The 21,877-nt window shown below is 45.0% G+C and overlaps 1 protein-coding gene across 1 annotated transcript in view; it reads right to left on the bottom strand.

The window, feature by feature from the left end:
* Nucleotides 1-6,633: 6,633 nt before the first annotated feature.
* DOCK8 (dedicator of cytokinesis 8) overlaps nt 6,634-21,877 on the bottom strand; it is a 221,854-nt gene continuing 206,610 nt past the window's right edge. Inside the window, exons 44-48 of the mRNA XM_067744237.1 lie at nt 21,419-21,655; nt 18,551-18,694; nt 17,214-17,320; nt 8,125-8,295; nt 6,634-7,731 (exon numbers count right to left, since the gene is read on the bottom strand). Of these exons, the coding sequence (XP_067600338.1) occupies nt 7,671-7,731; nt 8,125-8,295; nt 17,214-17,320; nt 18,551-18,694; nt 21,419-21,655 (720 nt within the window). The 3' untranslated portion in view covers nt 6,634-7,670. The remainder of the gene's footprint in view (nt 7,732-8,124; nt 8,296-17,213; nt 17,321-18,550; nt 18,695-21,418; nt 21,656-21,877) is intronic.

The following is a 21,877-nucleotide window of genomic DNA, read 5'->3' as shown; positions in this document are numbered from 1 at the left end:
CAGCTGTGGGAGAGTATTTTCATTCATTACCTAAAACACAAGCAACTTCAGCCAAGTGAACATTCATATTTCCCAGTGACGACACAATCTAGTTTTATTTGAAGAAATGATATTTTTCTTTATTAATCTTTGACTAGCTCTTTGTTAGCAGTAAACTTGGCATTATTTTCTGGTGTCTAGTCTAAATGATAAGAATCACCACAAGAACTATGAACAGGTCTGTCTTAATTACCCAGGACGGCTAGTGTCTACTTGGATAAGAACTTCCGGATCGTCAATCTCTCCACTGATAAAAAAGGATAGCTCCTGGCCTCAAGGAACTTCCAATCAAGTGGAGCGGACAGTCTTACACTCAGATAAAACCAAAGAGTGAGGGGCCGATGAGAGATGGGCGGGAAAGGGAGGAGTTTCAAGAAGCAAGAGTGAGACGGGGATTAGCTTGCAGCTAGGTTCCAAGTGGGAGCTCAGGTGTAAAGGAGGGCGGGGACCCTTTCAAACTGCAGCCATAGCTGTGTGCACACAGATGACCCCACTGGAGTGGAGGTGTTCTCTCCGGGCAGGGGGCTGGGTCTTGTTTCCTCATCTGCAGGAAAGCCTGCCCGGCTTGCCCTCGCCACTGTGTGGGCTTGCCGTGAGATTCAGGGTTCAGGCAGGTGAAAACCAAGCCTGGGCACAGGCGGAGGTTCCTCTCAGGAGACTTTACTAGACACGCCCCCCGCCCCACTTCCTCTCACTCTTCACTCCAGATACACATTTAGCTGCACCTTCTGGGTTCCTCCAGTTGGAGGGAACCCAGGAAGGAGATTTTAGCACTGTGCCTATTTCCCATGATATTACTTTACTTGCTTCACACTTCGACTCCATTATCAGGCAGCTTCACAATTCCTGAGACGAATGGTCCCCGAACCTCCCCGAAGCCCTCCTTGACGCTGTGCAGCTTCTCCCTTTCCCAACTTCCGGCTACTCACCGCCAGACTGAAGCACCTTTCCGCCCCTGACTACAACAACAAACCACGCCCCCCCAACTCAATGCGCGCGCAGGCGCATTAACCACGCATTAGCCACCCTCCCCCGCCCCCGGGGGGATGTGGGCGTGGCGGGTTGCTTGATTTCTCTAAGCCGCTTTTAAATTGGGACGTTTGCTGGGGCGTCCTGTGTTCAGTTCTCGGTGGGTTAGGACCACTGAGTTTCCTAATCAATTTCTGGGCTCCACGCAATCCTTTTTAGAAACTTTTTGCTTGATATGCGTCTGGAGACATTCGCGTCCCGGCTGCAAAGCTGGAGCCTATGGAGTGGATGGAGCAGGCAGACAGAGCCTGGGCTTCTCAACGAGCAACGTCAGCTTAGTTATTCCAGATCTGTCCTGGCTGCCAAGTCCTCTTTTTCTTCTTTCTTACTATAAGGGAAACTTGCCGCTCAGTAGCTTTCTTTCAAGTGGAAGTCGGTGTGCTTTGATACCCTCCGGGAGCATTTACAGGCGGGGGACACAGGTGGGCTGTTGGAATCCGTGTATTTACCTTCTAGGGGAATGCACTGGAGACACGCTGCGCTAGAGGAGAAGGGAAGCCAGGTCAGATTGGCTTTCCAGGCGCCCCTGTGTGCCCTCTCCGTTCCACCGATTCCCTTTCTTCTTCTACCCTGAAGGCCCTTGCTTTTGGCCTTGGCCAGACCATGGAAATTGACACTGCAAGTTGAATAGACCAGGCATTTATTTTCTGATAAATCAGGCCTCTGTCCTGCCTGCACCTTTGGCCTGCTTTTGATAAATGTTGCCGGCAGTGAATACGACGTGTGGGGTTCTGGCTAAACTTTCTGGAGGTGTCAATTGTAAATAGTGTTTCCTTACATTTGGGGCAGCACTTTCGAGTTTCCAAAACATGCTCCATGCAGTAATTGTCTCATTGGATTTCCTCAGCAGGTTGGGAGAAGATGGGGCAACTCATCCCTATTCTGCAGTGAAAAAACCTGAAGCTCAGAGAGGTAGAGTGACTTGGGCACAGTTGCAGGACTAGAAAGTACAATAGAAGAATAAGAAACCAGGACTTCTGATCCTTGGTCTAGAAACTTTTGGCAGTCACATAGTCTTTTTTGTTTGTTTGTTTTTTTAATCTTACTAATTACCCTGATAATCCTGTTGGATAACAGAACAATTTGTTCATCCATGTCATGTTCTCTTGTTGCATAAAGGAAATGATAAGGGACTAGAGAGCTGATTTCTCAGCTGTAACCTTTAGAGCTCTGCCACCTTGCTAATCACTCGCTTATCCTGGATACCAGTGATTTGCCATCTTCCAAACGTGTGGGGAAAATAGTAAAGGTAAAAGCCATTTAGCTGCCAAGCTTATGCCACAAAGATCATCATCAGACCAGGAACTGGGTTGGACTCAGTAGCATCATTCCAGAGAGAGCACTGCTCCCCCAAGATGTGCTGCAGCATCAAGGCCTTAAGGATAAGGAACGTGGACAGCTCTCCAGTTTTCAACCAAGGCTGTGCTACATTTCCTTCAGTAATCCCATGGCAGAAAACGTAGTGACCATCAGAGCTTTGGCTTTTTAATCAGGCTCTGTGATTCTTATTAAGGATAAGGTCTAGGGTGATTCAAGGGAAAACAGCAGAAAAGGGGGAAAAATCCTCTTAATTCTTGCCCATGCATTCATAATAGGTAAAGTCGAGAGGGAATAGAAGGCCATTCCTCCGGGGCTAGTTGACCTTAATTGTCTGTCCTCTGTTAGGTGCTTTTAGCCGAGAAATACAGAAGAGGCACAGTCTGACAGAAGTCATCACTGATGGCCACCTTCATTCAGTACTTTGGTCATTTACAAACATTCATTGAGTGCCCACTATGGCCCAGGCCCTAAGGATGCCATGATGAGAGACACAATTTTGATGCTTGACTTTTTCCACGCAAACCTACCATAACTTATTCTATTTCCCTGTTGCTCTCACTTTTCTCCCAGTGCCCTTCCCAACTGAGTTCTAATGCCTGATCATTTGTGTCATTTTTGGCAAGACACTCCAGAGGATGTATTACTGGTACAGCAAAACCTTCCACTCCCATCTGTCCCAGTCCCCACTCTTTCAGGATAAGCCCTAAGTCCTCCTTCATGTACTGTATATCCCTTTCGTCTCCCCTTCTAGGGAAGATGCTTCCAGGTCAATGGTTGTGTACATGATATGAAATAAACTGTAATCCTGATCTCCACAGAAGTTCCTTCTTCTGAATGCATTTACTTTAAAGCAATGTTCTGCAAGGAACCCCTGTGGTTTGTTACGTTTCTTTTTCCCTTTCTTCCTGGTTCCCTGGGGAACCACCGGCCCCTCTATCGCTAGCCCTGTGGTTTGAGTTGATATTCATCCTGCTTCTCCTTAGAGGGGAGAACTTTGTTTAGCCTGAGCCATCCCAATCAGAGTGAACCCAAAGAATTTGCCTGAGAATTCCGGAACACAGACTCTCTTTTCTTTGTGGAGCTTGGTGGTATGAAGTTGTGAGGCTCAGGACTGCCTCTGTCATGACGGATGAGCCTGGAATTTCCAGGGACCACTGTTGAAAGCCTGGGGACGGAGCCGGACGAGAGAAAGCAGAGAAGAAAAATGGGCCCACGACATGGTGGGTAGGCCCTGAATGCAGCTGGGTCGGAACCAATTCTACCTCTGGGTTAATCTGTTACGTGAACCAATTAACTCCACTACCCCCTTGGAAAACACTAATTTGAGTTTGGTTTTCTGTTCCTTACCAAAAATTGCCGGCTAAGAACTACCCTTAGGCTAAGGCTTCCCAAATGGTGTGCCGTGGTGCACCTGTGAGCTTGCTTATAGATATACCTGAGCTTGATGGCCCTAGCCTTTGGGAGGGACTCAGGGCAGCCAGAGTGCCAGGGCTGGTCATCTCTAGCAGCAAGTAGCTTTGTCCATTTATCCCAGTGAGACAACGAATGCAAAATTTTAATGTGCCCCATTATGGTGATTTTAAAATGTGTTCAAAAATTCTTTAACACTCCTCCATTCCAAAGGTAGAGCTTACTTCTCCTCTCCTTGAATGTGGACTGAATTTAGTGACTTGCTTCTGAAAAATAGAATATGGCAGAAAAGAGAGAGTATGACTTCTGAGACTAGGTCATAAAAAGACACTGCCACTTTTGCCTTGCTTCTCTTGAACTGCTCATCAAACGGGAATTCAGTGAGCACTCATGCAGTAGGGGCTGAGGTCCACAAGCAGAAGAACTGAGGCCTCCCATCAATGACCAGCACCAACTTTGCAATGTTATGAATGAGCCACCTTGGAATAGAATCCTCCAGCTTCAGTCAAGCCTTCAGATGAGGGCAGCTTTGGCCAATATCTTGACTGCAACCTCATGCAAGACCTTAAGTCAGACTGCCCAACTAAACTAATCCTAGTCCACAGGAACTGGGGGAGATACTGTTTATTGTTGTGTTAAGCTAATGAGTTTGAGGGCTATTTGGTATGCCTCGATAGATAACATTTATACCCGGAATGTGAAAAAGGTTGGGAAACACTGTGGACATACCCAGCATTCTGGAATAGAATAGAACCTTTAGTTTTTTTTTTTTTTTAAATGATACTTAGTCAATAGCAGCTTTACAACATTTGAGATAACAAGCATTTAAAAATACATTCAAAGCAAAACAAAAGCTCCCTGTGTTTGAAAACATACTTGCAAACCACAATTACCAGTGAGAGCTCTAAAAGTTTTTTGTTTTACAACTAATCTATTGTCATGGAAAGGACTTCTTACTGAATAGAATTATGGAGTTTAAGACAATGTGTGGCAAGACAAACCCAAACAGGTCTATGCAGTATATTCATCTTTCACTTTCATGAGATTCTTAAGAGCTGGTGACAGTTGCACCCTTGACCTTGCTAAAGGAAAAGAGGCAAGAAACTAATCAGATTTCTCCCATAAACTTTCATTGAAGAGTTTTCCAAAGTAAAATCAAGAGGCCTACCATGGCATAGAGGTTTCTCCAGTCTTCAGGATTCAAAAGGCCTCATGTGCTTTACTCTTAGCAATGTTTGAAATGCTTCTTTCTTAACCCCGTATTTAGGATACATAATCAGAGGACCAGTGCCCAAGTTCTTTGTTTATGCCGTTACTTATGTAAGTGCAGCAATGCCTCCACTTCATTTATAACTGTTACATAAAGAACAACTAAACTATCTGGAATTGAGAAAAGAGCCAGGGTTAGCCTAGAAAGAGTATGAGCTAAACCAGTGTTGACCAGTCCACACTTGCCAACTCCACCAGCTTCACTTCTAGGTGAGCCCATGGGCTCTCAGTCAGAGTTCTTTCTTACTCTAGACAGTATTCTTCCTACATTGGTTATCTATAGTCTGAGCCCACAGATCAGAGGCATCACGTTATAAAAGTTGGAAGCTTCTAGAATTGTACCATCCAATACAGTAGCCACTAGCCACATGTGGCTACTGAACACCTGAAATGTGGCTGGACTTGAGATTAAGTGTAAAGTGTAAAATCTCTAAATATAAAACACATACATACAGAGTTTGAAGACACAGTATGAAAAAACGAATGTAGAATACCTCATTAATAATTTTTCATATTAATTACGTGTTGAATTGATAATATTTTGTATATATTGGGTTAAATGAAATGTATTATTAAAATTACTGTCACCTGTTTCTTTTCCCGATTTTCTTTAATGTGTCTACTAGAAAATTTAAAGTGACATATGTGGCTTGTATTATATTTCTACTGCACAGTGCTGGTCTAGAAGCAGGCCTATTCACACTCATTCATTCATTTAATTATTCAGCTTATGCTTATTAAATGCCTTCTGTGTGTTGAGTTCTGGGCTAGGGGACAGAAATGCAACAGTGGACACAGCCCTTGCACTTGTGAAGCAAGTGGTACCCACTGCGGTATAAGAGAGACTGAAATCAAAAGTGACAACACGTATCTAAAAGCAGGGGACATTTAATCCAGAATATTTGAGGTCATAGGATTATTAGGGCTTTTAGAGTTCAAAGCCAGGCCTACATTACTTACCACCTAAGGCTTATTGTTTGAAGGCAAAATATAATAGGTGTTGATAATAATGGCCACCCTGGAGTCACTCAGGAAAGGTTACCTTCCACAGGGCCTGCTCTAGTCTGCTGTGTATTATGGCTACAGCCATACAGATGCTCTTCCTCACTAACCTAAGAGGCTTTGGAGGGCAGTGACAATGTGGTTTGACCTTGGTCTCACCCAGTGTCTCCCACACAGAAGATACTTAACAACACATGGAATTAAAATATGTCATGCGTACTCATTTAAGAAAACAAACATATCATATACTTTAGAAAGAGTTCTGCCCCAAATGCCTAAAAAACAAAAAGTTTGCCCCTTAAACTAGTAAGCTTTAGTAATTTAAAGACAAAACAGTCCTCTTTCAGAATATAAATTCATGCATACCTGATGGTGTAAGCAAAACGTTCTTGGATATCCAAATTAAATTCTCTCTCATGACCACCAAGATTAAATATTATATACGAGGGGTGACCCTGGATAGCACTGTTTGACCAAGGCCATGATCATGCATCTTTCTTCTTCTCTGAAATGCTTTACAAAAGTCATGAGTTGTCGAAATAAAAAACACGAGTTGCAAAGGGAAACATTTTGCTTGCAATTCTTATTACATTTTTAGTACCAGTCAAGGTAATCAGTCATATTAAAAAATATATAATTTAATTCTCAAATAATAACTTTGTTCCTCTTTCTCCTAAAGTACACTGTCCAAAGAATCCTGAATATATTCTTTAGTTGATGTACACATGCACAATGTTCAGAAATGAAAGGAGAAATATTACCCTTTTATAAAAATAAACTTGGTCCCAGAGAGGATGAGAAAAAGAGCAAGCAGGAGCGAGCATAAGAAAAAACGCAAAGCTTTGGAGGAGAATTGTTTCAATTTAAGTAACTGCAGCATCTGCAACTTTGGGCAGGTCACTCAGAGTACCATTATCTCCTAACTCAGTGCTTCGAGTGTGCTCCTCTATAAATGCATGTTAAATTAACCACCTAACAGAACAATAAAGCAAAAATAACTATACAACAATTAGTCCACCGTTACCAAAAGGGTAACAAGTTCACAAATAATTAATTGATCCCCACATTTCCAGCCTTCAGGATCTTCGGATTTCTAGTAAGGCCTCCCCTCACAGTTTTATTGGAAATGTTTTGTACTCCAGCAAGGTCATCTTCCTTTCCCATAAAGAGGGGAGGAGAGAAGTTCACTCTGAATAGTTGGTGGACAACTTGTCCATTTTCCCTTGGGCAATTTGGGTTTATCTAAATTCAGGTTAAATTCAAATACAGGCGGGAGGAAGTCATCAGTTCCTGACCACTCAGCAGGAGATGCTGTTTATGCTTTGTTTTGCACAATTATGCGAAAAAACATGGCTTAATAAATATACAGGCACCCCTGATTAACCATCCTCCACCACCTCCATCCCCCAAATGCCCCAGATCTGCTCAGACCCCATTTGGGTGTAATTCCCATGGTCACTTGGATCCCAAAGCTTCCAGAGTGCTGTCTGGCCAGGGAGCATGTGGCATGTCCTGTGCGGCAAATGTCCTGTTTCAAGTTCCAGCGGGTCCTTCTCCAGGGTCACAGGGCCTCCAGTCTTCATGCGTGAAGATAGCTTTTCTTAGCTGCCCTGTGACAACTGGGTTTCACATTTCCTGAAACTAGATCTGTGGAAGGAGTCTCTGAAATTAAGGAGAGAGAGAGGACAGAAGTAAGAAACATCAGTTAGCCTTTTAAAGAGGAAAATCACTCACTAGAAAAGTACATCAATCATGGAGAACTCAGTAAAGTAAATAAGTATGGGAAAGTGCGGCCATGCCTTCACGCTGTGCCGGAAGAAATACAGGCAGTAATTCGGCCCTGGGAAGATGGCTGGCAGAAGGCCGCATGGAGGGGCCCCGGAGAGGTCAAGAAGGCACAAGGGCAGCGGGATGCAAGCAGAGCAGATCACGCTTGGGTGGCTTCTCTGATTCCAGGGCCTGCTCCCACACCCAGAGGTTCTGCAGTTCTGATTGCTGGGCCTCAAGCGCTATCCTTTATCCTCTGGGAAGAGGCCTCCCCTGCCCTCTTCTTACCTCTTATGACTGTCAACTCTGAATATCGGCTTGTAGAGTTCTGGAATTTTCCGCTCTATCATTGGCCTGAGGTTCTCTCTCAGCTTGTTGTAGTTCTTTTTGAGTTCCATCTGGTACTCCCTCTGGTCTGCCGTGATGAGACGCTTGTTTTTCTCTACGGCTTCACCGCATCTGAGATGCAAATATCAGGGTGGGGAGAAAATGAAGTTGCATTTCATACAAGTTTTAAGTGCTTACAAATTATATATATATATATATATTTTTTTTTTGGCAGTACGCGGGCCTCTCACTATTGTGGCCTCTCCCGTTGCGGAGCACAGGCTCCGGACGCACAAGCTCAGCGGCCATGGCTCACGGGCCCAGCCGCTCTGCGGCATGTGGGATCTTCCCAGACCGAGGCACGAACCCATGTCCCCTGCATCGGCAGGTGGACTCTCAACCACTGTGCCACCAGGGAAGCCCAGAATGGATTGATTTAATTCACCCTGGAAGCCAAAACCACGCCCTTAACTGGATTTTCACTTATCTTTTAAGTTTGACATTAATTGAAGCAAACTGTAGGATACCAAAGGTTACATATCAAGGTTTCAGGGAAGAGGTAGGAAGGGGAGGTATATAGCCTTTGAATCCTGAGAAATCTACATCACCCCTTATTATTTTTCTATTGCCTCTTAAACTAACAGTTATGAGCTACCACAATGTGTAAAATGAAATCAGTTTCTTCAAGGAGACTTCAAGGACCAGTTTTGTAACACTGGCAGACAAGAGACCTGCAGGAGTGAACTGCTAACTTGGGGATGGCTACTCCGCAAACTTTGGAAGAAGCAACTATACTCTCTGTGATCTTTGTTATCAGAAGACATAATAGCTATAAATATATATAGTGTTTTGTTTGGTTTTTTTTTAGTATAGTTTTTAGCTCTTGTTCATTGGTGGATTTGGTTTTTTGGTTTGGTTGCTCTTTCTTTTTTTTTATTACTTAAAAAATTTTTAAATTTTTATATAGTGTTTTAAAAAGACAAATATATTAATAGGTGGAGCGAATTTTTTTAACTTTATATTTTAACAAATTTTATACCTTACAAAGTTGTTTCATAGATATTTTCTGTATTTCTTCCTTCCATTTAGATTATATTCTCTAGATTTTCTTATTAAAGTTAAAATAACTTCCACTATGTTAATTTAAATCCATAAACTAAAGAGAGCCATGCATTATGTTTCCCTCCTAGAGAAGAGCCACATCTCTTGGGAAATGTATACAGGATCATATAACTACATTGCAAATCATTTTTTAAAAATGGTCCTATCTGTAACATTTTCATTAGGTCCACAAACAGCTGAACTGTGCAACTTTCACTCAGTGACACCACCATTCCAGACAGCCCCCTCCTTTGCTGCTCCCTTTGTTGATAAGTTCACTGAACACAAGCATTTTCTTACAGTCGATGTGCTGGGATTTTTCAGCAGAGTCCTACAGAAACCAGACTGATGGGGACTAGAAAGGGTGGGAAGTTGTGCTTCCAGAACATGGTTCCCGGTTTTGCTGGGGGTAACTTTCATAGTCCTCTATCTAAGGTGTCTTTTCTACAGAGAGGGTGGTCATGCAGCCCTCACCCTCTGCATCTCTTGCCCTCCCTTCTCTGTGATGCTCCTTCAGCACAGCTCACATATCAGTCCCTCAGTATGGCCAAAAAATTGCTAGTTGCTTCATCAACAACCATTCCCTCTCTTGCTTAGTAGCAGAACTCCAGGTGGTATACCCACCTGGAAAATTACATTCCCTAGCCTCCCTTATAAATAGGGATGGCTGAAGAGCTATAAGATGAAGTCACTAGGAAAGCTCTTTAAAGGGGTGTAGCCTTTTGCTCTTTCCTCATTTCTATTCCTGATACCTGCCTAGGATGTAGTTGTGATGGCCAGAGCCTTAGCAGCCATTCTGTGACTATGAGGATGGATATACTATAACCAGGATAGCAGAGCAAAAGAATGGAAAGAGCCAGGGTCTCCAGCTAAGGTCCAGTGACCACCACACAGCTCTGGGATGCCTATCTCTGATCTTGTTTCATATGAGAGAAAAATAATTTTCTATCTTATTTAAGCCACTCTTAATTCCATTCTGTTACTGGCAACTGAATGTACTTCCTAGAGAGAACAGGCGCTGGGGCTGGAGTGCTCACCTCTGAATCCTGCTTTGCTACTTATTGGCTTTGTGACGTTAGGCAAGTTACTTAAGCTTTCCATGCCTTAGTTTCTTCACCTGTGACATCATGGTGAAAATAGCCTACCTCATAAATTTTTGTAAAGATTAAATGAATTAAATATATAAAATGCTTAGAATAGTACTGTTACATAGCTAAAACCTAGAACACTTATTGTTATTATTATTACTATTCCTGATAGACCCAGTCTGAGTACAGAAACTATTTGTTCTATATAAGAATGATGATGGGATGTCAGAGATTTTATATTCCAGTCCCTTTTTTTTCATAGTTGATGAAACTAAGATGCAAAGAGATGAAGTGCCCTGTCCAGAGTCATACACCCTTGGGAACGGGAAAGGTGGATGTAAATCCAGGATCCTGTTGCTCCCAGGCTGATGTCTCATCAGCCCCACTGTGTGTTACGTTACAAACCTTACAGAGGCACACAAGTCATGGGCAGACAATGTCTATATTTAAATCAGATTAAGTCTCTTTCCTATGTAAATCAATCTGGTTTCTATTTGCCCCATAATGTTATATTCATCAATCACTTCATATGTGTCAAGTCCTATTCTAAGCTCTCTGAATTGACTCTTTTGATACTAACTTTAAGAGGTAGTTACTATTTTATCCCCATTTTACAGTTGGGGAAACTAAGGTTGGGTAACTGGCCCAAGGTCACACAGCTAGTTAAGGCAGAGTAGATATTATTTATTTATTTACTTATTGTTTTATCTTTGGCTGCGTTGGGTCTTCATTGCTGCACACGGGCTTTCTCTAGTTGCAGCGAGCGGGGCTACTCTTTGTTGCGGTGCGCGGGCTTCTCATTGTGGTGGCTTCCCTTGTTGCAGAGCACAGGCTCTAGGCGCACGGGCTTTAGTAGTTGTGGCACGCGGGCTCAGTAGTTGTGGCACATGGGCTCAGTTGCTCTGTGGCATGTGGGATCTTCCCGGACCAGGGATCAAACCCGTGTCCCCTGCAGTGGTAGGCTGACTCCTAACTACTGTGCCACCAGGGAAGTCCCAGAGTGAATATGTGAAGCCAGGCAACTAGGCCCCAGAACCTACACGCATAACCCCAACACCACAAATGCTGCCTAGGAAAGACCCTGACCCTTCCAGCTAGAATCCAAGGCATACGGCCTTGGTCTCAAGTTGGAACTATTCTCTCCCGAGTCCCAATTTGTAGTATTCGGCGTTTCTCATCTTCTTCCTGGTAACACTTTAGCAAGTCTCCAGCTAAGGTCCAATGAAAAAATACAGCTGCTGGAGGGAGAGGAGAGATACCGGAGAAACTGAGGGATTGGCTCCCCACCCCCTCCCATGACTGGAGTGATATATGTGGTCCAGGCCCTTGAAGTTGAGGAAGGATTATTTGGGGGCAGGGCACCAAAGGAACATCTGGCCTTTCCACAGGAAGGGCTGCAGTGGATGTGAGGGTCCCCTGGTCAGAGCCACCTCGGCTGGCACCTCCAGCACTGTCCCCTGCATTTCCTCCCTCCCAGTCCGACCTCTACCAAACCCCAGATCCCAAGGGCAGCCGGTCTCAGCGGAAGGCTAGTCTAATTCCTGGTTCTGCCACTTACTTGCTGTGTGACCTTGGGCTAATCGTGGTCTCCTTCAACCGCACTTCCTTCATCTATAAAGTGGGTTTATGAGGATGAAATGGTGTGGGGCGTGTGAGGACCTGACCAAGCGGCTGCAGGAGGAGTGCTGTGCAGGCGGCGTGGCCTGCCTCTCCTGGAGCGAAGCGGGGGAGACAGCCCACCAGGAGCACTGTCCCGGGTGCCCCGCTGCTGCCTGTGGGGAGGCGCCTGAGGCCGAAGGAGCAGGGCACCACGGGGGCAGGGAGCGCACCCTAGGGCAGACAGGAGCAACCGTGGCTGGATCCTCCGGCTGTCGCCCTGAGCCCCCTCTACTTCCCTTGGCTGGGCGGCCCCAGAGGGGCCAGTGGGGCTCCCTGCCTCAGGGAAGTCACAGTGGCCCTGCTTCCTCCTCCTAAGGGGGCGAGATTGGGACTACGGGCTTGGGAAGGTGGCCAGTCTCGAGTCTGACACCTGGAGGCAGGTTCTGAGGACCTGCTGAACACCCCAGAACCCAGCGGGGGGTGGGGTCCGCCTAGATCAGACTCTAGGCTAGTCTCTAGGACCTGACTCACATTACACTGTCTTCCGCCTCCTTGGGCCCTGGGCTTCTGTCCTGAGGAGTTACAGAGGCCTGTGGTTCCGACGATCGCACACTATTCTCGATTTCACAGTCAGCCCAGACACCCTCCCACGCGGTGCCCTGGCCCTGAAGTGAGAGCACTGTCAAGCCCTGAGGATCGAGACCTTGTTCAAGAGAACCGGGGATGGAGATGCGCTAAGAGAAGAGGACAGGATAGCACTGTAACTGAAATGGAATTTTTCCTCTTGGGAATGGTTGCAGAAGGCCTGGGAGGGGGAAGCCACGTGCACGTGTGTGTGTGTGTGTGTGTGTGTGTGTGTGTGTGTGTGTGTGCTGCTCCACTCGGCTCTCAGTTTTCCACCCAGCCTCCTAGGCCCACTAAGACAGGTCCCTGTGACCTGGAAAAGGGACAGAAGTCCTTCATATGTCCCTGCTATGGACCTGCTCTCGAGCAACCTCTCGTAATGTTTCAGGCTTTGTTTTGTCAGCTAATGTTTCAGGTTTTGTTTTCCCACCAAATACTCAGATCTCTTTTCACCTACTGCTTCTGTTTCCACCCACACTACACACAGTTGGTTCTCCTTCGGCCTCTTCTTCCTCTTCACAGACCTTAACTCCCGTTAAGACTCTTTGACCATTTATGCGGTGGAACTCTACTGATGTATCTGAAACTATGTCCCTTAAAGGCAACCTGGACCTGGTGCCATTGAGTCCTGCTCTCTTTTCTTTAAATACAAAAAATGAATTTAAAAATCACTTAGTCTTTATAAGAATGAAAAAGTTCACATGTTATGGAATGAAGGTTTGTGTCCCTCCCAAAATTCACATGTGACTTCCATGTGATGGGATTTGGAGGTGGGCCCTTTAGGAAGAATGAAGGTTTAAATTAGGTCATGAGAGTGGGACCCACATGATGGGATTAGTGCCCTTGTAGAAAGAGACCAGAGAGCTATCTTCTTCATCTCTCTACCAGGTGAAGATACAGTGAGAAGGTGGCCATTTACAAGCCAGCAAGCGGGTTCTCCCTAGGAGCTGAATCTGCGGGCACTTTGAGCTTGGACTTCCCAGCCTCCAGCACTGCGAGAAATAAATGTCTGTTATTCAGCTACTCAGTCTGTGGTATTTTGCTATAGTGGCCCAAGCTGACTAAGACAGAAATATAAAAGGAAAATTTAAAACCACAGACTGGCACAGATTACAGTGTTTAAAATGGTCTGGGTGCTCTGGGGAGCAGAGGAGGGAAACAGTATGTTGTACCTCTCCATCTTGGCTTCTGAAACCCTGAGATGTTTCAGAAGGGGATCCAGGCCCCAACTTGGCAACCATCTGAAGAGCTGCAGGACTGGCTGGATCAGGTGTCAGCTGCAGCAGGTCAGCCTGCCAGGTTCTTTATGGCTTCATCCAGGCCCACTACAGCTGAGTCAGACAGGCCACTGCCCAGTGGCAGGACCCAGCTACAGTGTACCCAACAAGTGTACATTTCCGTTATTAGCAATCAGCCTTGGAAGGCTCACTTATGTTCACCTTGGAAACCTGGGCTTATCGACCTACAGCCCAAGTCTGCTGAGAAGCTGGAGCTCCCTCAAGGCAAAACCGGGAACGGTTTCACACCCAAACATTTTCCACTCCTGCATCATCTCTGCTGATAGCAGGTTCCAGGGAGAAAACACAGGGGTGCAAACAACTTGACCAAACAATTCCTCTATTCATTACAAAGCTGTGACTTGCTGATTGGACTTGAGAAGCAATTAAGCAATGGAGGAAAAAGGAAGGTTTCCTCACCTACTACTTGTACTGAGGGTATAAGTTACAGATCATCACATTTACCCTTGTAAATAATACAGTTTGATTAGTTTTAGTAGATTAATACAGTTATGCAACCTTCACCACAATCTCACCCACTACTTTTTTTTTTTTTTTTTGTGGTATGCGGGCCTCTCACTGTTGTGGCCTCTCCCGTTGCGGAGCACAGGCTCCGGATGCGCAGGCTCAGCGGCCATGGCTCACGGGCCCAGCCGCTCCGCGGCATGTGGGATCTTCCCGGACCAGGGCACGAACCCGTGTCCCCTGCATCGGCAGGTGGACTCTCAACCACTGCGCCACCAGGGAAGCCCTCACCCACTACTTTTGATGCATGTGAAATAAAGTGGAATGAAAGTCACTGTACTTCGACTTTGACAATGAAGTAGTGAGCAGAAGTACTGTTTTGCCTGTAGCCTTGTCTCATTTGTACTGGAACTTCATCTTTGCACACAGGTAGCAGGGTGCCTGGCACAAAGTATGGGCTCAATAAATGTTTGCTGAATGAACTGGCATCTATAGTTGTCCAAAGGTGTTAATAGTAATGGCACATTTCCTCCTGTGAAGGGAGGAAAGGGGAGGAAAAAGGGTGAGTGACAGTAGGCAGGACCTGACGCGTGAAGCCCTCGGGGAGGGGGCAGGGAGGAGAAAATGTGAGATGGCGGCAATCAAGCAACCTCTACAGCTTTGCAGCCTCTGCTCAAAGATCGGTCCCATCTGGCAGCTGCAGCAGCACCTGGGAGCTTGTTAGAAATGCAGAGTCTCAGGCCCACCCCAGAACTACTGAATCAGAATCTGCATTTTGACAAGATCCCCAGGTCATTTGTTTTGCACAGTGAAGTTTGAGAAGCGCTGACAGATATTCTTGTGGCATTCCTAGAACAGGGTGGCAGCCCACCCAGCAGGGGGAAGGTCCGCAGCCATCGGCAGGCGGACTCTCAACCACTGCGCTACCAGGGAAGCCCTCGACAGGGATTTTATAAGGACATTTTAACTAAAAAATCACTTCTCTTAGCAAGCTTCCTTTTACATCTATATTCTATTCAGAGCCCCACTTGTCAATAGTGCTGTCTTCCCAGGCTCCCCTCCCTGTGCTGGCATGCCCACAGAATGCACTGCTCTTGCCAACTCAGAGGAGCCCAGACGTATCAAGGACAGCCCTGCCTCTGTGTCTTGTGCTACTGTTGGTCCCTTTACCAGTAATGCCTCTGTCTTCCCACTGCCCGCTTCTTACCACCTACATACCCAAGACGAGGTTTAAGTGATGTTTTCCCACAAAGCTTTCCCTAGCCACTGCAGACTGCAACTGACCGTTCTTTTCTGAACTCTTAGCCCTATATTTTGTGTACTCTCCACAGTTCTTAGAACATGCTGCATTGCTTTGTTATTTAGCCAGGTAAAAGTCCTATTGTCAGGAGCAGAGGAATACCCAGCTCCTGTATTCCTACAACAAATATCATACCTGGGTCCTAGTGTGTGCTCATTAAACACTTCACAGGTCCTTGCAGAGGTCCAGAGAGGCCCGGGCCACTGCCACCTTCATGGGCCTTTCACAATAACTTCATTTTATATGAAGATACGTGGAAAGTAAATTGATCTTTAAAAATTCCCCCAATACTTTTCTAGCCTTTCGTTTTATGAAAATGCACTCTTTACTGAAGAATATCTAGATTTTGCGTAATGTCAAAATTGTTATGAAATACAGGAAACAATTCAAATACAAAACATTAATAAATATAATTTCTGTCTGTGCATGTGTATGTATGTGCATATGTATAGTGTGCACGCACACATACACACACACACACACACACACACACACACACACACACACCCCTATTACTAAGCAGCTGAGATTCACCGCAGGACAAAGAATGTCTCCCTTATACGTAGCAAATTTACATATGTCTCACCAAAGCCTGTGAAGGAGGAGAACCTCACCTGACACTAGCATTCTGGTGAGTTTTCACTGAATTTAGCAAACTTTAACTTTTAGCCTCCTTTATCCCCAACTGCCAAGTGAAGATATTCCTATACTTTATATGCTGCTCTAAGACCCTGGGTGAAAAGAAATATTAGTACATGTACTTCTGATGTCCTTCTCTCTTATGCGTGAGGCGCCATCCACATCCTTCATAATCATTCCTTTTAGGGCCACAGGAGTCCCAGTATACCTGTGTGCATTGCAGCAACTTGCAAGACCTTGTCCCAAGATTCACTTCCTATCCAGCCTGAACAGGCTGCTCTTGGAGCCAGCTCTACTGCAGAATTCAGGAGCAGAGAGGACGCTTGTCTGCCAGTGGGAATTGCCGTAGAGATGATTGATACCTTTGTAAAATTCTAGTTTTAGAATCTCGCCTCTATCTCTCAATTTGAGGCAGTGTCTTCTACATTTATAAAAATAAGTTACTGTATGATATGGGAAACTACAAAGTCTGCCAATGCCAAGAACCCCTCAGGCTCTAATTCATCAGTGGAACAGCAGCACGTTGAAGGAAGTATTCGCTACTTGGATTCAGAAGACCTGGTTTGAACTCAGCTCTGCTACTAACTTGCTGTATGACCTTAAGTAAAATCATTTCCCATCTCTGAACCTCCATTTCCTCTTTTGTAAAATGAAGATTTATTTTACAATGTGAGATGATAAATATGAAAGCACCATACAGTTTGTGAGCTACTAGTGCAAGTAGTGTTGCTCTATGCAGGCTTCTCAAACTTGAACACGCATCCGAATCCCCTGGAGGACTTGTTAAAATACGGGTTGCTGGGTCCCACCTCTGGAGAGTCTTACTCAGTAGGTCTGACTGGTATCTGAGAATTTTCCTCTCTAGCAAATTTCTCAAGTGATGCTGAAGCTGCTCGCCTGGGGACCACAATTTGAAAACCACTGCTCTACTGAAATCCCAGCCATTTCCCCTCTTACCGCATTATGAATTCTTTAAAGCATAATCTCAACTTGTTGTGATGTCGATAGAGTTTTGGGTCAGCTGGAATTTCAGCCAAAAATACTTGGGCTACTTCCAGTGGTCCCTGATGGGAAAAGTGAAAAACATTACTGATGTTGGAAAGAAAGTGAAATTACTTGGGAGGAAATGTTGGGAGTGAGGTCATAGTTTGAACATTTAATTTTGTTAGTTTGACCAAAACAAAAAATCAAGGAAGGTCTTGAACTTCTCAGGAAAATGCTGATCCCTTAGGAGGAGTTTGCAGTTTTAGGAGAATATTCAGAAGTATAAATGTATTTCCTTAATCAAATACTACTAATTACAGATTTTCCTTCATGTAGAAAGGTAATATACTACATCAAAGGGTATGGGATTAGAGTTGCTTTTCTGAAAATAGAGATTCTCTTGATCCAGCCATTCATATTCATTTGTCTAGGTGCCCTAGTGGCAAGCACCCTTTTGCGTAATTGCTGGCTTGAGTCAGAGATATGCACAGTACATGTGTAACCTATGGTTGTGGGCTTATAAAGTCTTCCATTTTCATTAAAAGATTGGGACTTACAAAAGCAAAAGCCTCCTAATATTTTCTGATCATAGAAATGTAACAAATACTATTTCTGTCCCCTTGATATTATGTGGACAGAGGATTTTTGCTGGGGAGTCCAGTTGTGCCGAATGAGGAAAGGGTCATGGCACTCATTGAGTTTTTGTGTGTGGAGGTTCTGATCTAGTTCTGAAATTAAGGAAGCACACTGGACAGAGAGAACTAAGCTAGTATGCCCTCCATCTGAGGCCGGATTAGTTCCATGCTGAGATCGGAGTTAGAATCCTAATGGATCTGAGAAGATCCGGTCTGTTTTGAAGTGGCCCAAGAAGCCGGTTCCAGGTCACGCCTGCTTAGCAACACTCCTGGCATACTGGTTTCATCTGGTGACTGACCCAGGTGAAATGTCCTAGACCCTTTCCCTTCTCTCCTACAGGCCTTCTCAGATTTATCTCAAGCCTTGCAACAACTCTGCCTAAATTGGGCATGACTAAGCACTCCATCTGGATCATATTGCCAGGACGGGCCCCAGCTTCTCCAAAAAATGCTACTCCTTAGACACGGTCCACTCATCTCTAGGATTTCTTGTCTACCTTGGGTTGTTACATGAAGCAGAAGGGACCTCCTCAAGTGTCCAGTCTAAGCTTAGGAACATCATTTGTATGTTGATCAGACTCCTCATTGACCTCAAGAAAGGAGGGTGCAGGCATATAGTAACACAAATCAAAATAACAAGAACCAGAGGAGTTGCCACCAGCTGGTTTCACTTACCTGATTGACAGTAGCTCCGACGGAGCCTTGCAGCACCATCTGAAGCATCTTGGCATCAGGAGGCTCCTGGTTAATTGCAACTGCTAACTGCAGGGTCTTCTTCTTCATATCTTCAATGGCAACTTCAATTGGTGTCAAAACAAACTGAACATAAGACATAAATGTAGGAAAGTCATTGTCAGGTCTTACAAGCCACGGACAAACCTGGAGCTATGACAAAGAGGACACTGGGTTTGAAGCAGCAGCTAAGAAGGCTTTCAGAAAAATTTAGAATAATCAGGACAGGTTAAGAGGAAGGAAGAGCCTAACATTTCTTGAGGACTTATTATGTTCCAGGAATTTTACATGCATTTATGATTTACTTCTTTAAACAACTTCCTATTCTCTCCACCTTGCAGTCAAAGAGGGATTTGTAAGGTTAAGTAAATGACACAAGTCGTAAGTGGGGAGGTCAGATTTTGACCACAATAATGTTCACATTCAAAATCCATGTTTTTTTCTACACTGTTAGGTTTCCTTTCCTATTGCGGAAGAAGTTACTTGACTTATAATTGGGAAAGCTATTAGAAGCACAGCATTCAAGATTTTCTTCTCCACCATAACACACGATATTGGCATCATGTGTGCCTTTTCTAACTCACCCTGAAGGTGAATTCTTAGTAAAGAGAATTCTCTTAAGGGTCAATCTGCTAGTTGCTAAGCTCTGTTGGCTTGGAGTATGACCTTTTCTGAATTTTATTGATGGAGTCATGTCCCCTCCAAATTCAAGTATTTAATTCCTAAACCCCAGTACCTCGGAATGTGACTTTATTTGAGACAGGGTCTTTATAGAGGTAACCAAGTTCAAAGGGGGTCATTAGGATGGGCCCTCATCCAATATGACCTATATGTCCCTACAAGAAGAGGAAATCTGGACATAGGGACATGCACAGAGGGAAGACGACGTGAAGAAACACAGGGAGAAGGCAGCCATCTACAAGCCAAGGAAAGAGGCCTGGAATAGATCCTTCCCTCACGTCTTTCAGAAGGAACCAACCCTGCCAACACCTTGATTTTTGACTTCTGGCCTCTGGAACTATAAAACAAGAAATTTCTGTTGTTGAAGCCACCCAGTCTGTGGTACTTGGTTACAACAGCTCTAACAAGCTAACACACTGAGGTTCTTAGGGAACTACAAATGGCCCAGAAAAATTGTGAGGACTCTTACTGGGACCGTGAGTTTATTTCTGTGCTGTGCTGACATGTCCTAGTGCTTAAGAGTCTACAACAGTAAGAAATACAGCAGATGCCTTCTAAGCAAACCTTCTCTCAGCTGAGTCATCAGTTCTGGCTTCCTTTGCCCTCTGTGAAAACCACTCTCTGATGTGGTTGCTGAACACCTGAGCTGGTGGGTGGCTCTCCAGTAACCTCAGCCCCCGTGCTCCTGCCAGGGAGGTGTGTATTCACCACAACTCATCAGTGTTTGTTTACCAACTTGCTTATGCCTGTTACACTTGTTATTTTAATGAGCTAATCTAATTCAATAATGCATAAACTGGTGAACTATGGCTGTGGAAAGAAGAAGAGTTGTTTCTATGAAAACCAAGCTAATGCTTGGGCAAGATGTTATGAAAGCAAGTTGCTATAAAAGATTCCTGTTGGGGCTTCCCTGGTGGCGCAGTGGTTGAGAGTCCGCCTGCCGATGCAGGGGACACGGGTTCGTACTGCGGTCTGGGAAGATCCCACATGCCGCGGAGCGGCTGGGCCCGTGAGCCATGGCCGCTGAGCCTGCGCGTCCGGAGCCTGTGCTCCGCAACAGGAGGGGCCACAACACTGAGAGGCCCAGGTACTGCGATAAAAAAAAAAAAAAAAAAAAAGATTCCTGTCTTATTAGGTGTGCACAAGACAATGGTAAAAGGCAAGGGGAAAAAAAAATCATAAAAATCCAGAAGCATTCTGCTCTTATATTGTTTAACAAGGATCTTTAAGCTCTCACTCTGCTTTACAGAAACCCAAACTGAACATCCTGGACATTGCATATGGGTGGACATTGCATATGGTTTATACAAGAAAGACAGTGCTGAATCGTGATCAGCCAACCCTAAATCACAGACAAGGCTGTGGCTCTACACAAAATGAATGACAAATAAGTGCACATGTATATACTGTAAAGTAAAATGTTTACAGTGTGTCTAATTTTGAGCAGTTTTGTAGCTTGAGAGACTTTCTCCATCAGTGCCATTACAATGAACTTGAAGACTTCTGCTACACATGGAACCAGAAAAAAGAAAGAGGTCTTCCCTGTATCAACATTTAGATAAGGAAACTGAATGAAGATAAGAGCCTTGTGCAACGTCACAGGAGGATGCTGGGACTAGAAGACAACTGGTCTCCTGTCTGACTGGCATGGTGCCCTCTTCCAGCTCAACACAGACTCCTTGGGGCTACTCACTTGCTGTTCCTGCCTCTGACAATGAACAACAGAACGTTGCCTGAATCACATGTAAGCTTTTAAATATATAAAAATCTAATAAAAAATATTGTAAACTTTGATATTTCATGTAAATTTAACATTAACATATAAAGACATAGTAAGTATTATAATTGCATACATAGATTTATGTTAAAGATATAACTTTAAAGTAGAAAATACTTAAATATAAAGTGTGCTATAAAACATGTAGCTGCCTAAATGGGATTCCCTGGCACCACGAGAGTGACAGGATAACCAGCATAAATAATATTTCAAAGGCATCCCTTTTTAGATGTGCACCTGAGTCTGCCATGAAGGAGCATGAAGGAGGTTTGTGTGTCAGCCTGGGAGGTGACCCAGGCCCACTCCCTCAGGGGTGGCCTCTGTCCAGAGCCCATTCCCTCCAGTGCCGTTACCTCCTCCTTCTGGATGACGCTGATCCTGGTCTTGATGTAGGGGAAGGCGTGCATGGTGGTCAGGACAGTGTTCCTCCGGTACTGCTCGTGCAGTTCTCCCCGAGGCCGGCCCTCCAGGGTGAAGGGGGTGGTGTACATAAACCTCCGCAGGTCGAAATTCTTCTCAAAGTAGGTTAGCCTGTCTTTCATCTCATACTCGTCAAAGTAGGGCTCCACAAAAGTGATCTGTATGTAGGCCTGAGGGGGGAAAGGTAAGGGATGAGCTGGTCTGCAAACTTCCACCCAGGATGCACTGGGGGGCACGCGGAACACAGAGGGGCAGCACCACCCCTCTGCGCTCACAAAAGCCACGGAAGTTGAAAGCATCAGGCGAGACATCAGCCATCGGCCATCCTTCCTCTCCACCCCAGGGATATGAGAGACGGGACTGGGAGAAGGGACGGGAGTGCGCCCGTGGGA

Source organism: Pseudorca crassidens, chromosome 7 (genome assembly GCF_039906515.1).
Source record: "Pseudorca crassidens isolate mPseCra1 chromosome 7, mPseCra1.hap1, whole genome shotgun sequence".
NCBI classification, from domain to species: Eukaryota; Metazoa; Chordata; class Mammalia; order Artiodactyla; family Delphinidae; genus Pseudorca; species Pseudorca crassidens.
The sequence above is the reverse complement of the archived record's forward strand: the minus strand, read 5'-3'. Positions and strand labels throughout refer to the sequence as shown.